The sequence below is a fragment of the Pollachius pollachius genome (assembly GCF_949987615.1).
Source record: "Pollachius pollachius genome assembly, chromosome: 3".
Classification (NCBI taxonomy): domain Eukaryota; kingdom Metazoa; phylum Chordata; class Actinopteri; order Gadiformes; family Gadidae; genus Pollachius; species Pollachius pollachius.
Window position 1 is genome coordinate 2,550,735 of NC_136936.1, and position 16,466 is coordinate 2,567,200.

At 42.7% G+C, this 16,466-nt stretch overlaps 2 protein-coding genes across 4 annotated transcripts; both read left to right on the forward strand.

Annotated features, from left to right (window-relative positions):
- The first annotated feature begins 1,002 nt into the window (after nt 1-1,002).
- LOC307072903 (uncharacterized protein) lies at nt 1,003-3,941 on the forward strand. Its single transcript, XM_079732474.1, has 4 exons — nt 1,003-1,414; nt 1,548-1,703; nt 1,957-2,049; nt 3,127-3,941. Exons 1-4 carry the CDS (start codon nt 1,250-1,252, stop codon nt 3,433-3,435), a joined length of 723 nt encoding a protein of 240 aa, XP_079588600.1. The 5' UTR covers nt 1,003-1,249; the 3' UTR covers nt 3,436-3,941.
- A 3,474-nt stretch (nt 3,942-7,415) lies between these two features.
- Nucleotides 7,416-11,832, forward strand: LOC307072900 (uncharacterized protein). 3 transcript variants are annotated; one of them, XM_079732470.1, is made up of 5 exons: nt 7,417-7,782; nt 8,434-8,712; nt 9,139-9,219; nt 9,359-9,649; nt 10,194-11,832. In XM_079732470.1, exons 1-5 carry the CDS (start codon nt 7,632-7,634, stop codon nt 10,244-10,246), a joined length of 855 nt encoding a protein of 284 aa, XP_079588596.1. In that variant the 5' UTR covers nt 7,417-7,631; the 3' UTR covers nt 10,247-11,832. The 3 variants fall into 3 exon arrangements, with proteins under 3 accessions (XP_079588595.1, XP_079588596.1, XP_079588597.1); XM_079732471.1 differs by having other exon boundaries at nt 7,421-7,782; nt 11,047-11,832; XM_079732469.1 differs by lacking the exon at nt 10,194-11,832 and having other exon boundaries at nt 7,416-7,782; nt 9,359-10,187.
- Nucleotides 11,833-16,466: the final 4,634 nt, after the last annotated feature.

The following is a 16,466-nucleotide window of genomic DNA, read 5'->3' on the forward strand; positions in this document are numbered from 1 at the left end:
TGCAAAGTGTGTGACCACCAAGGGCATAACGTATAGGAAGGGGATGATACTGGCCCACAGAGCAACAGGTGGACTGCCAGATTTCTGTGAAATTGAACAAATCTGCATTTTACACAACAGTGTATTTTACATTGTCAGTGAGCTCTGTGGCTGGTACCAAGAGCATTACAGAGCCTTTGAACTCAGTACACTATCAACAAAAACATTCACACTTGTGGCAGCCAGTGAACTCCTTGATGCCTATCCACTTGTTGATTACAAGATTGGATTAGTTCAGATGGTGACTTTGAAAAGACATATTGAAATAAAAGGTGTGTGTGCGTGCCATACTACTATATTGTATACTGGATTTGACATGATGTCTGATTAATATTCTTTGTGTTTCTGCAGAATAAAGATGGCCATGCCTGTAATCGTGAAGATCTTGCTGACTGATGGCAGCTGTCAGAGGCTGAGTCTTGCACATGGACTCCCTAAATCTCTTGGAGACCTTATGACTGAAGTGAAAAAACAGTGTAACCTTGAGGGAAACATCAGACTTCAGTTTATGGACTCATTGTTTGGGAACGAGTTCATGAACCTAACTTCTGTTTCAGAGGTGCAGGACAGAGGGACTCTAAGAGTAATGGATTTGTCAACGCCCACAATGCAACTTGAGAGCTCTCCAGTCCTACACCTTCAAGCATCAAGTCCTTGCTCCTCAGCAAATGACTCATCACTGTCAGGAGAACTTGTGGATACAGATATACTGTCATCAAATGAGTCCACAAGCTCACGGTCCTCCTGGCCAGCTGTGTTTCATGTACCGAAGTTACCCTATGATGCAGAATTACAACTTCAGCAGGCAGGTGTAGTTTACATTCAAAATGGCACTGTCCTCACTCCAAATCCCAAATTGAAGTCAGCCATCCTTGATGGCTTAGTCCAGGAAATTGTGCAGTATAAAGTATATGTTAGTGATAAGGAGATGGAAGAAGTAGCCCAGAGTCTCATCAAGAAACATCCATGTCTAACTGAGAAGGGGTCCGATACTGGCCATGGTGGATGGAAGATCAGTTTGAAATATAAACTATCCAACTACCGCACACAACTGAGAAAACTGGGATGCCCTGAAGTGACGGTGAACTCTTTAAATCACAAACCTGTTGGAAAGCGCAGCGCAGCCTTTGGCATCAAAAAGGCAAAGAGAGCAGAAGTAAATTTTTGCCCGACATACCCATCAGCAGAAACTGAGGAGAGTCTAGAAGCCATGCGGAAAGCTTTACTCCTGGATGTAAAGAAGAGGAACAATCGAGAGGCTGTGAAGCTCAAGATGGAAAAGACCTTTGCATCTAGAAGACATGAGATTGTTCGTGACGCACCGATGGTGGATGATTTTATGGCGAGATGGCCTGCTTTGTTTGAAGTCAGTGAGGTAAGGTTGATCTCATGCTGTTTTTTTTTTTATATAGCAAATCATGTGTCTGTACTTCATCTCCCTCCTTGACTGTCCTGCTCTGCTTTTGTATGATGGTGGCATTCTCCCTGAGTCCTCTGTGCTTTTTCAGATAAACGCTGAATTCAAGAGAATAACCACCGTGCCACTACAGTCTAAGTTCCTGTCTCAGCTGGACCTCCACTCTGACAATCTGACAAGGCTTTTCCAAAAGAGAGGAGGACAGCTAGGGGAAAAGCTCAAAAGAGTCACTGCACAAATTGCTAATGTAAGTGATGCAGGCCTCCTACAATCCTAGAAATGTTTTTTAAAGAATTAGTGCTTCCTTTTTTTTGGTTGTCTATTTCTATATTCTACCTCTTTTCTAATTCCCTACAATCTTCCTCCACCATGGAGTGCATGGAAAGGCTTGCACAATCATAGGAAACTTGAGGAAAATACTGTGCACCCTTGGGACAGTCCACGTTAAGGTAAGGCATATGAGCTGAATTAAGCCACTAATCTAGATAATGTCCTTTCAGTGTGATGATGTAGATGCTGGACGAGAGTACATCATCAAAGGAGTCTGTGTCTACATGGGGGAAGATCCAGATAACCTAATACAGGAATGTGTGGTATGTATATTATTCAGTGCTTACGCTCTTTTTCCACTCTTCTCTTATTCTCATTCTTGTGTTGTCACTGGTGCTGAAATTATTCATCAATTAAAAGAATAATCATTATAATTTTCATCATCAATGGTTTGCTGTTTCATACAAAAAAAATATCTATACATTGTTTCTGGGTTGATGCTAAACTAACTTAAAGGTATATTGTTTAAGAATTACTCCCATTTAGTGGTGCGGTTGTAGATCACAAGCAACTCAGTCGTATTTTTCATGCTGCATTCACGTGAAATCGGTTAGATGGCAGACGGACAACAGCCGCTGCAGCTAACGGCGTAAACAAGTGGTCCGTCAGCACGAGGCAAAACAATACACGTGACAATATGTTGTCATGGCGATGTCGTACTGTTGACCTGACCCACGTTTTACCGGCTTTCTCTGGACTTCTGTGACTAAGATGACATCTGGTTTGTTACCGACGGCCGTCTGCCTGACTGCACCTGAATGCAGCATTCATGTGCAGTCCACACAGCACTGCAGTGACTTTTCACAGACGCCACCTTGACCTGAGCCGACAGCGCCGGTGTCTCCGCTGAGTTTCCGTGGTTTCCTACCGTCACGCTGCCACTGAACGTAAAAACATGGTGACACCACATGGCAGCAGCACCGAGTTACCCGCTCCATGTAGATATGAATGATATGAACGGCTCATTCAGAGTTTACCAGAACACTTAAGTTTGTTGTCTGGGTAATTATTGATGAATGAAAAATGTACTTTTAAACGAAATAATCGATTTCCGTGAATAGATAACAGGAGAACACAATGTACCTTTAAAGGTAGAATAAACAACTTTTTGTCAAATTCAGCAAATACCTCATGGACCGCCAGCAGTCTCATCTGTACATGCTGAATGAGAATGCCATGATTATACACAGCCATGGTTCTGTGCAACAAAATGGCTCAGACTGCATTACCTAGATCTATAGTGTCACTGTTTTATGTTTGTAATTTTCTTGAAAGAGCTTGGTGAATAGTTTTGATTTGTCTATCTTTGTTTAACTTACCTTTTTGTCTGTTTTGTACAGAGCCTGGACAACACCATCACTGAGGCAATTGAAGACACCACCCTTGGCATCTATGTTGTCAAACAACATGCCTCAAGTGAGGAAGTAGAGGACATTGGCATTGTTGTTGAAGGCATCAAGGTCTTACAAGACCTTGATAATCTAGCATTAGCTGTTGCAATGCTGTTTGGGCTTATGTATGTCCTCAACCTAAACTACCCTGCTGAGCTCCGCTACACCTTTGAGGTCATCCAAAAGATTTGGATGGAGCTAGATGGAAGCAAGCTTTCAAACAAAGCACTAGCGTTGAAAAACAGGCTCTCTCAGTGAACTGTTCAAACTTGACTGCACCTTTGCTTATTTCTCTGTGACATTACCTTTTTTTGCAAATCTTCTTTAAGGTTAACTGTCATGGTTATTTCTTTTCTAATTCAGTTTGTGGCATACATTTGATTTTCTGGGTTACAGGGTTTCCCAGTCTGTTGAGTTAGAGATTATTGCATTTGCACTTGTTAATGTTGTGAGAAACATCTTTTAAGTGAGCTGTATTTACATTTGTGTTTGACACTGTTTTGCAATCTGATGTTTACATCAAACACAGTTCAACATGGTGTGTCCAGTGTGGAGCACATCTGAACATACATGCATGTTAACTGACACCCTGTCAATAGTTGTTGTGTCTGATGCTTTATTGTGGTCTTGAGCTCAGATAGTGTCACGTTCTCTCATTTTCTGACACGAGATGGAAAACCAATCACTTTTATTGGTGTTATTTTATATTTGCTCTTAATGATGCACTAGTACTGTTAACAATGTTTTTAAATGTACTACTACTGTAAGTGACTGAAGTATTTTTGTTTGTGGTTTGTGTTTTAAATCCACTGGTATTATAATGGTTATAGCATTGTATTTCTATGCTGAAGTTACTGTTGGAACAATACAGTGAATTTTTTCAATGCACTCGGGTTTCATTTTTTTTTATTTGCACACAACACAAAACTGCTTTTAAGTTACATAATACATTTAAATAGTATTAGCATTAACAAATCAAGTTTAGACCTAACCTGGGTTGTAAGCAAATAATACAATTGCTTTTAAGTTACATAATACATTTAAATAGTATTAGCATTAACAAATCAAGTTTGTCACAAATCAGGTATCCTGAACATGATATAGTCACTTCCATACTACTTAATTAATTGGTGTTTGCTAACTTAAAAAAAATAAGTTAACCAACTTGATTATTTTAAATTTCTGAACATGACTGGAATGTGTTGGCCTAACTAGTAAATAATAAATTGAGAGAAATAAGGATATTTGTCAGTCTTACACATTCTTATCATGTGGGACCGATGTACACATTAAAATCAAGTAAATCCAAAGGATTATTTTTTTCAGTGCAGTAGAACTAGTGGTAGATAGAGGTGCCGCTGCTGAACCTGTCTACAGAGAGCATTTCAGTCATGCGCCCCTGACTGAACCAAAAGTGAAGTTAGTGTCATACACAAAGTCAGATATCCCAGTACTAGGCTGTCTATCAGCTACAGTGCAGCATGCTAATACTACAGCACCAGCTATATTATATGTGGTTGAAAAGGCAGGTACTGCTGTCTTGGGAATGGACTTATTCAGGGCACTTGGACTTTCCATTGTGGGAAATTCTGTGCTCTCACCTGCGGCTCCAGTGTCTGAGGTCAAAACTGGGCCAGTGACCTTCGTGAAACTGGGCTTAGCTAAGGACTTTATCCAACGGGTGAAAGTGAAGGAGGGCAACGAAGCAGTACAGCCCGTTCAACAGAAACTGCGGAGACTTCCTCTCTCCGTGAGACAAGTCGTCTCCACGGAGCTCGAGAGACTGTTACAGATGGACGTAATAGAGAGGATTGATGCATCTCCATGGGTCTCACCCATTGGGGTCACGCGACGGAAGAATGGTGCAGTGAGGCTGTGCGTGGACTTACGTAAGCCTAACAAGGCGGTTGTGATGGACAGTTACCCGCTACCTCCTATGGAGAAATTGTTCTCCGAGATGTGTGGTGCTACAGTTGCATGTGCCTCACGTACACTTAACCCTGCAGAACTCAAGTATTCTATCGTTGAAAAGGAGGCCGATAAATGGAGGACTTTCTTATGGGGTTCCGGATTCACACTACGCACAGACCACCAGGCTTTGACTACACTGCTCCCAGCAAAAGGTCTGGGCCGCGCTGGTATGCGCATTGCGCGTTGGTCTGCGAGACTCTCGTGCTTCACGTACGACGTGAAGTACCGTCCTGGCTCACAACATGAAGTTGCTGATCGTTTTTCCCGTCTACCCCTCCCAGCAGAAGAAGATACAGAGCCAGTAACAGAGCCAGAGCTCGTTGGACACAGAACTCAAAGCTCTCTCAGTGAACAAGTTTATGGATGCATGTGAGGCGTGCCCTGAGCTCACAGCGCTTAGAATGCAGATACATAGGGGCTGACCTAGGACAGCAAAGGCACTACCAGATGAGCTCAAACCATATTTCACAACAAGAGATGAACTCTCAATCCAAGATATGATTATCTACAGGGGCTCTCACCGACGACTTGTGCCAGTTGCCTTAAGGAAGCAGCTGGTGAACTTGGCACATGAGACACATCAGGGGATCGTCCGCACTAAACAAAAGCTGCAGGACTTATACTGGTGGCCCGGTATGGACATGTCTGCAGGAGGCTGTCCGTGCATGTGGACCATGCCGGCTGAATGACAAAAGTGCCAAGACACATGCCGCTCCTCTCCAGCCCATCCCACTACCTGGTGCCCCATGGCAGAAAGTGGGCATGGACATTGTGGGACCGTTTGAGTCAGCCAGCTGGGACTGTCGCTTTGCAGTGACGTTGATTGACTACTACACAAAGTGGCCGGAGGTCGCTTTCACTGCTACCATCACAACGGCAGCAATCACTTCCTTTCTGTCTACCGTGTTTGCCCGGTTTGGAAACCCTACAGAACTAGTGAGTGACAATGGAACTTAGTTCACTTCCAGTGAGTTTGCTGAGTACCTTGAAGCGAGAGACATCAAACACAGGAAAGTGTCGCTCTACTATCCACAAGCAAACGGAGCCGTAGAGCGCTGGAACCGCGTTCTGAAAGAGACATTGCTTTCTGCTGAACAAGAGAAAAGACCATGGAAGCCGATCGTACAGGACATTTTGCTCAGTTACCGTGCTACACCACAGGAGTGTCACCACATGAGCTCATGTGCAACCGACCAATGCGTACCAAAGTAGGCATTGGCCCTGCTCGCAAACCTGATCCACTGCCAGAGGAACAACTACGCAGTCGGGTCGCTGCCAAACAGCAGGCATCGAAAAACATACACTGATGTGAAAAGGGGAGCACGTGTGCCAAAGATAAAAGAGGGAAGTTTAGTCAGTAAAGAAACCTTTCCATGTGAAAAAGGGACCGTCTAAGTCAAGAGACCTGCCAGAGTTATGCGCAAAGCTGGTTCTAGTGCCTTGGTACTGGAGGATGTGTGCACATGGAATGCTACCCACCTATCTCTGGTCCCTGAGACTGAAATAGACAGGGATGCAGACTCAGAACCAGTGTCCCCTGATCCTGTGCCAGAGTCGGCCCAGCAACCTGAGCCGCCCCAACAAGCAGTTGACCCTGGGGTCATGAACAGACCTGTGAGAGGGAGAAAGGAGTCTGCTATGACTTCAGGAGTATGAACACTAATTGTTCTGATGGACTGTGAGGTAAAAGAAGAGAATGAGTTAAAATGTAAAAAAAAAAAATACTGCTGTGAAAAATACTGTTGCTTACTGAAAGAAATACTGTTGTTGACAGCTGAATGTGGAATAGATACTGTTTATGTTGGACACTGTATTCGATTGAGACAAGGCTGTTGTGATTTACATAACTGAAAATGTCATGTTAAGTTTACATTATATACGGGTTACGGGTTTCAAGAGTTTACCTGCTCCAGTTTATATGCAAAGGGCAAAGTGAGATGACAGTAAAGCTGCTGGTTATATTTTAGCAACATTTTCTAAGTTGAAGTTTTGTGTTGATGCTGATAAGATGGCACTTGAGTTATTGCACTCCTGATGAGTTATTGTACTACTGAGTTTTGAATTATTACAACTCTGCTGATGTCAGATGTGGCATTGTTCTTTTGGTTACGTTTAAGCTTCTTAAGAGAGGGGGAATATGTTGTGTATTCAGTCTTATATTATGTGCTGTTCCTGTGACTCCACTACACCACCAGATGGCGCACTTACCTAGTGTTATACTGAGACTGTAATGTGATGTTGAGTGTGAGAAGAAGAATACAGTGATACTCGTTGAGTGAACCTACAGTGCCCGTCTCGTTCTTTATTCCATTATATTACCAAGTACAAGTTTAGTATAGAACAGAAGCCAAATATTGTAATATATCAAAGAGTCGTGGAAGGGTGCCTCAAAACTTTTCTGTAGGTCTCTATCACGTTGAGACAAAAGCTCTGCTTCTATTAAAAAGATACGAATCTGTTTTATCCTCAACAATAAAGTGTTGATGGCTAATCTGCATGCATGGAACCAGCCTCATAGTTCTATGAAGATTCGTAATATACCAATAAAAAAAACAGCAAGTAGCCTTCAGGAAGTGGGTGGGGAAAACGAAAGTAAGGTGAATCGGCGCGAAGCCACGCTGTCAACTATGGAAGGTAAGTAGAGTTCATCACAACTACCCGAAAACTACCCCAAAAAGACATTTGACTTTTTACTTTTGACATTACTGATGGGTTTTTTAGAATTATTGATCTGAACTGGGAACAATATCTGAATGACGATCAGGGTCGTTGTCAATAGTTTACTTTTTGTAGCCCAGCCTCCTACAGCGGGTCAAGGACTAGACTATTAATTAGTTGTGCTGTATGTTCTTTGTACCGATTTGTTTGGCACCTCATAAACGCATAGCGCTACCTTCCTACATACCTCTACTTACAACATCTGGCCGACTAGTGAACGCTGTTAATGTAGGCTAGAGAACAGACTGCTGACCCAATACACATCACATCACTGACCGTATTACTTCTTATGACTTAGTATAACACTATGACGAGAAACTACTTATTATTATGGAACAGTGGACTTATTGCACCATATTTTGAGATATGTACATCAAACAAACATGTTATTGATGAGATATGTTGTGGGGGACAAGGTGGTACGACAAACGGTTTAATATTTACAGAGGTTAAGAAGAGTCTCCATAATTCTGACGTCAACAATTCAGAACTATGTGTTGAACACCCTGCCTCATTTATCATGTTTGCACATTGTCATTTTATATCGCTTTTTGATTTCTCTTCCAGGGGAGCTTCGAAGGGTCCGTTCTGCATTTGTGCAGAGAGTTTCAATCACAGTTGTCAAAGGTCTCCTGGATGACCTTTGGCAGCAGAAAGTGTTCAGTACTGAGGACATGGACTCTGTGATGCAGGAACACAAGATCAGAGCAGACCGAGCACGGTGTCTGATCGACATGGTGATGGGGAAAGGGGAGAGAGCAAGTCGGATAATGATTGATTGTATGAAGAAGAAGGACCATGACTTATGCTCCACCCTGGGTCTGATCTCTTCTCCTGCTGGTGTGGGTGAGTTGTTACCATGAATGTACTTTTTAAAGAAACGGTCACTGCCAGCTTTGTTTTGACAAGAGGGGAGCTTCTTTGTCCTTTAATCCACTGGGATCCAGTGATTCATTATGATCAACTCGGGATTGAATTTGTGTGGAATACAACTTCACGCTTGGAAGGATTTTGGGCATGGTTTTCATCGAAAGACTGACAATCAGTTTTGTTGTCCTAGGACATGGGGAAAACAAGACGTAGTAAAGCTTATGAAACGAACGGGAGGTTAGTGTTTTTCGTAGTGGTGCTGTGGTCCTTGGCTCCCTGAAGAACATATGACGTACTGTATGTTCTTCAAAAAATGCTGATTTGACCGGATACCTTTTAAAGGCTTCGTACAGGTTTGCAGCCTCAACTTTACCCCTCAAACCCATTAACATTTATTTTCAGGAAATAAAGGCCGGAAAAGAAAGAGAAGTGAATCAGAAGAAAAAGTGACCAATAAGGAACCTTGCACAGTGGACGGGTCAGGTTAGCGGGTGACATCTTTTGAATGAGAATATTGGTCTCAGTACAAAATTAAGAAAGTATATTCCTTGAGTGGTCCATCATCTCGATAGGTGAAACTTGACCTGCCTGTGTGTGTGGATTGTCTTTGTCTTTTTTCCAGGCAGCAACACTGAAACCCGCTCCGCAGGGCAGGCTCTGACTGATAAGGAGCTCCTGAAGGTGGCCCAAACGCTGGGACAGGAGTGGGAGCAGGCAGCCCTCCACCTGGAGCTGAAGACCAAAGATCTGGACGACATCAGGGCAGAGCAAAGATCTGTGGCCATGCAGAAGCAGAAGATGTTGGTGCTGTGGAAGCGCCGAAGACCACCAGGAGAGGCCACAGCTCAGGACCTGCTGAAAGGTCTTGACGACCTGGAGGACCTACCCGTCGAGACTCGTCAGTTATTGAAAGGTAACGTACTTAGACAGACAGACAGAGAGAGAGAGAGAGAGAGTGACACAGACAGAGAGAGAGAGAGAGAGAGTGACACAGACAGAGAGAGAGAGAGACACACACAGACAGACCCACAGACAGACAGATAGATAGGAACTTGATTAATCTTTATTAATTAAATTGCACTTCCAGCAGCAGCAAACACCATGTAACAAATAGAGTAACAGTAAAGAACCACAAATACAAATGTGAAAAAATATATATATATATGCAGGGAAACAATATACAAGAGGAATAGTACACAAGAGAATATTTACATGCGGGAGTGCTTAAACAGTGTAAGAAACATTGCATCAAACAGCCAAGTTGTGTTTGAAATAGTGTTATGCAGTGTTTCCCCAAGGCCCCGCCATGACTACCAAGGTATTGAAAAATAATAATAATTTACCAAAAATAAAGATAAATAATGCATTGGTAACACTGTTCACAACAATAGTTGTGCCATACATTTCTTTGAATGGAATTGACCACGAGATAATTCCCCCCCCCCCTTTCATCATAGTCCTTGGTGCTCCGGATCTCTGTCCACCTAGGCCACCGCCTAACTCCCAGTGAGGTGTTGGACAGTTTAATGGCTCGGGGGACAAAGGAGTTCTTCAGTCTGTTGGTGTTGAGGAGCATCCTGTCGCTGAACCAGCTCCTCTGGCTGCTGGTGACAGTGTGCAGAGGATGGCTGACATTGCCCAGAATAGCCAGCAGTCTGTTGGATGTTCTCCTCTCCGCCGCTGTCACCATGTCCACTTCATGCCGACCAGAGCCGGCCCGCCTGATCAGCTGGTCCAGCCTTGATGAGTCCGTTAGATATGCTGCCCCCCCAGCACACCAGATGATCGCAGCCTCCGCAGGAAGTACCGTCTGCTTTGGTCTTCCCGGTACAGATGGTCTGTGTTGCTTACCCAGTTCAGCTTGTTGTCCAGCCACAGCCCAAGGTACTTATATGAGGCTTCGTTCTAAACTACAGCCCCCTCGATCTGAACTGGTCCAGGACAGGGTCTAGACGTCCCATAGTCTACGACCAGCTCTTTGGTTTTCGAGGTGTTGAGCTGGGGGTGGTTTGTGTGGCACCCGATGACAAAGTCCCTCACAAGGCTCCTGTGCTCCCCCTCACTATCACCCCTTATGCGTCCAACGATGGCCGTGTCACCTTCACCTCCCCACAGTGAACGTCTATTGGCTATACCCCCAACAGAGGGGACGCCACGCCCCATAATGTTGATAATGATACTTCTTGTTAGATTAGTTTGCTAAATCAATTTGTATTCAATATTAGTGGTAGTAATGTAATGTGGTTGTAATTGCAATGGAGGTTACCTTTGTTTTGTATGTGCACTAATTCCGTTTGTTTGCTTCCTCAGACATGATGAAGGAATCCTCAGGATAGTTACTTGGCAGATTTCATAGTGCAGTAGATGTCTCCGTCGAAAGAAAAGCCCTGAAGATTGACCAAAATTAGTGATGGGCCAACTAACCTGAAACAGTTTCTAAGCTGTTTAAATTACATTTATTTAGCTGACACGTTACTCCAAAGCGACTTACAGTAATTACATTCCATAATGGAAGACAAACCAAAAAGTGCAGGAATCTGCAAGTGCAAGTACATTAAAGGCATTCAATAAGGAAGCTGCTTTAAGTGCTACATTATAGAAACAAGAGATAGAGAACTTTTTATCTGAATTTTTTTTTCATAGGCCAAGATGCAGCCGGAAAAGATGAGTTTTCAATCTGCACTCTTCTTCCAAATGTCTTGACCGTGTAAAGTAATTATTGATATCATGTTTAGAATAGGTCCTCCTTCCTGGGCTAGTACATGTGTACTAAGCTGTTCCCCTCAGGTTCCTCCTATAGACAGGTATAGATAGGATTTTTGGTATGGTTGTGATTAGGAAATTGTTGAAACAAGTTGACATCCAAAAAATGATTCAGGACTCTTTTTGATAGTTTCCCAAAGAGGCAGCTGGTAGTGTTTATTTTTAGATATTATTTTAACATGTTCATGACTCATACTGTGATTATTCAGGTGTCTACAAAAAACATGTCCGTAACTTACTGATAACCTTACCTCAGGGTTTTCACCGTTATTTCACCGTCATTATCCTGACCCAGGAAAGTTCATACATCTGTTTGGTGCAAAATTAAAATGATTAGTGGAAAAGGCTTTTTTCTTGCTTCATTTGTTGTTTTTAGTCATGCCAACATATTCAATATTAATAAATACTTTTAATATAATAATCACATCATATTAATATAATTAAACTCCATTCTATAAATAATGGAACACATTATTGAAAGCTTTTGGGTCAACATTGACATTTCAGTGGATTCATGCATATAATTTATTGTTCCACTCATTGCCCTAAAGATCTGCGAATAGAAATTTGAGCTCAGGTGCTTCTACGATGAGTGGAGGCATGTTTTCCAGAGTTCAGCTGTGCTGAATTCTGAAGAACAGTCAGAGTGCTCTTTTTAGTCACAGAGTTACGTTGGAATGGTGTCTTGGGATATTGGCATGCAGATAAAGCTATTTGAATTTGATTGATTCATTAATGAATGAATAGTGGCCCCACAGGGCCCTTTTTGATGTCCAAACAAAGCAAGGACCTTTATAGCAGAGCAAATAGCACACTCCTCAGTGTGACCAAGAGAGGTCGCTGCAGACTCTTCCAAAAGAAATCCCACAAACTCGCTGTGCAGAAAGTGTAACAACTTTCAAATGAAAGATCAACAAAGGGAAAATATGAATAACTATAAGAACAACAAAAAGATAATATGAATAACTGTTGTCTAATGAATAAGTGATAGTAATGTTACGATAACTCCTGCAAATTAGTTGTTTTGTATTTTTGTACTTACAGTGAGTGGGTGCTCCTTATTAAAACAGAGAATCTCTTGGACCCACAACAATTTTCTTATAGGGCCAGGCGAGGGGTTGAGGATGCTACAGCCACTCTGCTTAATCTGATACTGAAGCAAAGAGTGAAGGTAGCAACACGCATGCCAAAATTATATTTGTTGATTTTTCATCAGCTTTTAACAATATTCAACCACACATTTCAGTTGATGAGCTGTTAAGAAATTTCAATTAAGATTTCAGTTTAGATTTTTCAGATTCTTTTACGGACAGAACTCAGAGAGTGAGGTTAAATGGGGTACTCTCAGAGGAGATACCGTCCTCCACAGGGTCAATTCAATTCAATTCAATTAAATTCAATTTTATTTGTATAGCCCTTAATCACCATTACAGTCTCAAAGGGCTTAACAAGTCAAATATTTATGACACCCCCCTTTACCCAAGCCCCCACAAGGGCAAGAAAAAACTCCCTTGAAATTAGCAAGGAAGAAATCTTGAGAAGAAACGCATAGTGGGGGATCCTTCTTCCAGGGATGGTCAGGAGTGCAATGGGTGCCATAGTTGACATACAGGTAAATACATGCACAAAAATGGTGATGTGGTGCTGGCCGGTTGACCATGAGGAGATTCCAGGCATCCAGTCCAGTCACCGCAACATGCTAGAACAGACAGAATAGTGAATTAGAACGGAACAGTACATAGCGGGAATGTATACTGCATTAACAAAACACAAACAACCAGAGTGGTCTTCACTTCGCATTTTCACAATCGTTTTCACAATCCTATGTTCCAAATGCAAGATCGTAGAGGTGCGTTTTGAGCTTTCCTTTGAATAGCTCCTCAGAGTCAGCTTCCCTGATCACTTTTGGCAGCCTATTCCATAGGAAGGGGGCTCGATAGGCAAACGCTCTCTGTCCGGCCGATTCCTTTTTAACCATCGGCAGTGAAAGAAGTTCCAGCTCCCGAAGACTGGAGGGACCGAGAAGGACTATAAGGAATGATCAGGTCCTTCAGGTAGGATGGAGAAGATCCATGCACGGCTTTATAGGTTAGCAGTAGCACCTTAAAGTCCGATCTGAAAGTTATTGGTAGCCAGTGCAGAGAGGCGAGAATAGGTGTGATATGATCAAACCTTCTCGTTCTGGTCAGCAGTCTAGCTGCAGCATTCTGTACAAGCTATAGACTTTTTGTGGTAGATTTTGGTAGTCCCGAGAACAGTGCATTGCAATAATCCAGTCTTGATGAAACAAATGCATGAATCAGTGTCTCATCTTTTATCTGCCGCATCTGCTGCAGATAACATTGGTCTGATTCTTGCAATGTTTCTCAGATGGAAAAAGGCAATTCTAGTTATGCTTCTAACATGTTGGTTGAAGCACAGTTGAGGGTCGAACAGGACCCCAAGATTCTTGACTGATGCACTCTGTAGGATGGCGAGTCCATCCAACCACAGTGAGACATCCTCAAACTCTCTCCGGTCCCGCTTCGAGCCGATAATTATCAGCTCTGTCTTCCCAGTGTTAAGCTGGAGGAAGTTTTGTGACATCCAGCCCTTCACCGCAGCTAGACAGGACTCAACCCTCTGGATCTGGGGCGAGTTCCCTGAATCCACTGGAATGAAGAGCTGGGTGTCATCCGCGTAGCAGTGGAAACTAATTCCGAAGCTGCGGATAACGTCGCCCAAGGGAAGCATATAGATTGCAAAAAGTAATGGACCAAGGACCGACCCTTGTGGTAAGCCAAAGCGTAGTTTGCAGTGTTTTGATTCTGAACCCTCATGGAGCACAAATTGGGTTCTATCTGTGAGGTACGATTCAAGCCAACCAAAAGCCGTACCCCCGAAACCAACATAGTGCTCAAGACGGTGAAGAAGAATGCTATGGTCGATCGTGTCGAACGCAGCACTCAGGTCCAGCAGCACAAGCATTGAACTTGTATTTTTATCCAAGGCAAGAAGGATGTCATTTACAACTCATGTAACAGCAGTTTCAGTTGAGTGGAAATTCCTGAACCCTGAGGTTCGAAGAGATTGTTCCTCGTCAGATAATCGACGATTTGCTTTGCTACAATCCTTTCCTGTACCTTGGACAGGAAGGGCAGGTTCGATATAGGCCGATAGTTCCTGACTAAGTCAGGGTCTAGGCCAGGCTTTTTGAGTAGCGGTTTTATCACCGCAGCCTTGAAATTGGAGGGAACAATTCCTGTTGAAAGCGAAAGATTCATAAGCGAGAGGATAGTAGGCCCCACAGTTGGAAGAAGTTCTTTAAGAACCTTGGAAGGGAGAGGATCCAACATACAAGTTGTTGGTTTCGATGCCTTTATCACCTTTTCAAGTTCCACCAGAGGAATTGCCTTGAACTCCAAGAAAGTTGCGTCAGAATTCCCCATCCTACTAGGCAGGACCCCATCCTGCCCCACAGGATGTGTAGGACAAGCTGCACGGCAAGCATCAACTTCCTCTCTAATCGATTGAATCTTATTCACAAAGAAATCCATGAATTCACCTGCCATGATGGAAGAACTTACTGTCTCAGTCTGATTCTGAGTCAGACTCTTCACCGTGTCAAAAAGAAACTTGGGATTGTTTCTATTCACCACAGGGTTCTGTACTGTCCCCTCTATTATACATCCTATAAACTGATGACTGTCGCAGCCAGCACACAAACAGACATATTTAAAAATGTACAGATTACTCAGTTATTGTCAGTCTTTTAAATGGAAAATAATCTGAGCATGGTCCTACTCTAAACGATTTTATAGTCTGGTGCTCACTTACACTTGAATGTATCAAAAACTAAGGACATGGTCATTGATTATAGGCGCAAACCTCCCCCTACCCAGATCACTGCTATAAAAGGGGTCACCTGTACAGGTAGTTGGCTCATATATAAGTACCTTGGAAGCATAATTGATGACTAAATGTTAATCTTAACACAGAGAATATCTGCAAGAAAGGCCAAAAGCAACTCTTCTGCCTCCGTAAAATGGAAAAATTCAATGTGGATAAAACCACTGTCAGGCCTATGGAGCCAGTATCCTGCCATAATTCAAACCTGAAAAAAAAGGTTTCAAAGGCTTGTAAGTCTGGGTTTGAAAACTCAACACCTTGTAAAAAAGGTTTTGCAACACTGAAAAAAGAGATTATAGCCTGAAAAAAAAATTAAAACATCTGCAAACATGATTTTGTGTTCTATTTTATCTTCTTCATCATTTTCACCAGCACATTTTCAAAGTTTCAAAAATGTCACCAGCGCATTTGCAGAGTTTCAAATCTGGCACTGTTCTAACAGTGTATTTCATTGTTTTCCCGGTTTTGAAACCTTGTAAATGGGATTCTGCAAACAGGTGTTCATACATTGAGAAATAAGTTTTGAAAGGTTGAATATTTATTTTTAAAAACTTGTAAAGGTGTAAGTTTACACCATTGCAATGTTTTTTTCAGAACTAACTTTTCAGCACTGACTTTTCAGAGATTTGACCACACAGGTGCAAGCTTTGAGTCACGTGATTATTGGCAGTGTTCTGTCGCGCATTCGTTTTGAAACTCCGACAGTCAAAGGTCTGAAATCGTTGATCTGCAAAAAGGAAAAAAAAAAAACGTTCCTGGGGGCGGGACCATTTGGCTCTAAACCTATTGGTTGCTCTCTGCTGACGTACATTCCAATCACGTGTGCCGTTGACCGGGCTGTGCGTGATTGACAGTGCTCTGCCGATGACAAGAATAACAAGCGACCTGCGCGGTTGATTTTGTTTTTAAATTTTCTGGAACCATGGCTGGGTACGGAAACCGTAAAGGGACACCGGGGAAAATAAATAAAAAAATTAACGTTTCTCGTGAGCACGAGAAAGTAACTGGTGAGCACGAGAAAGTGGGTCTGCTTATAGGTCGGAATATGGTTGGAATGGAGCTGCCACCGATTCTTGACA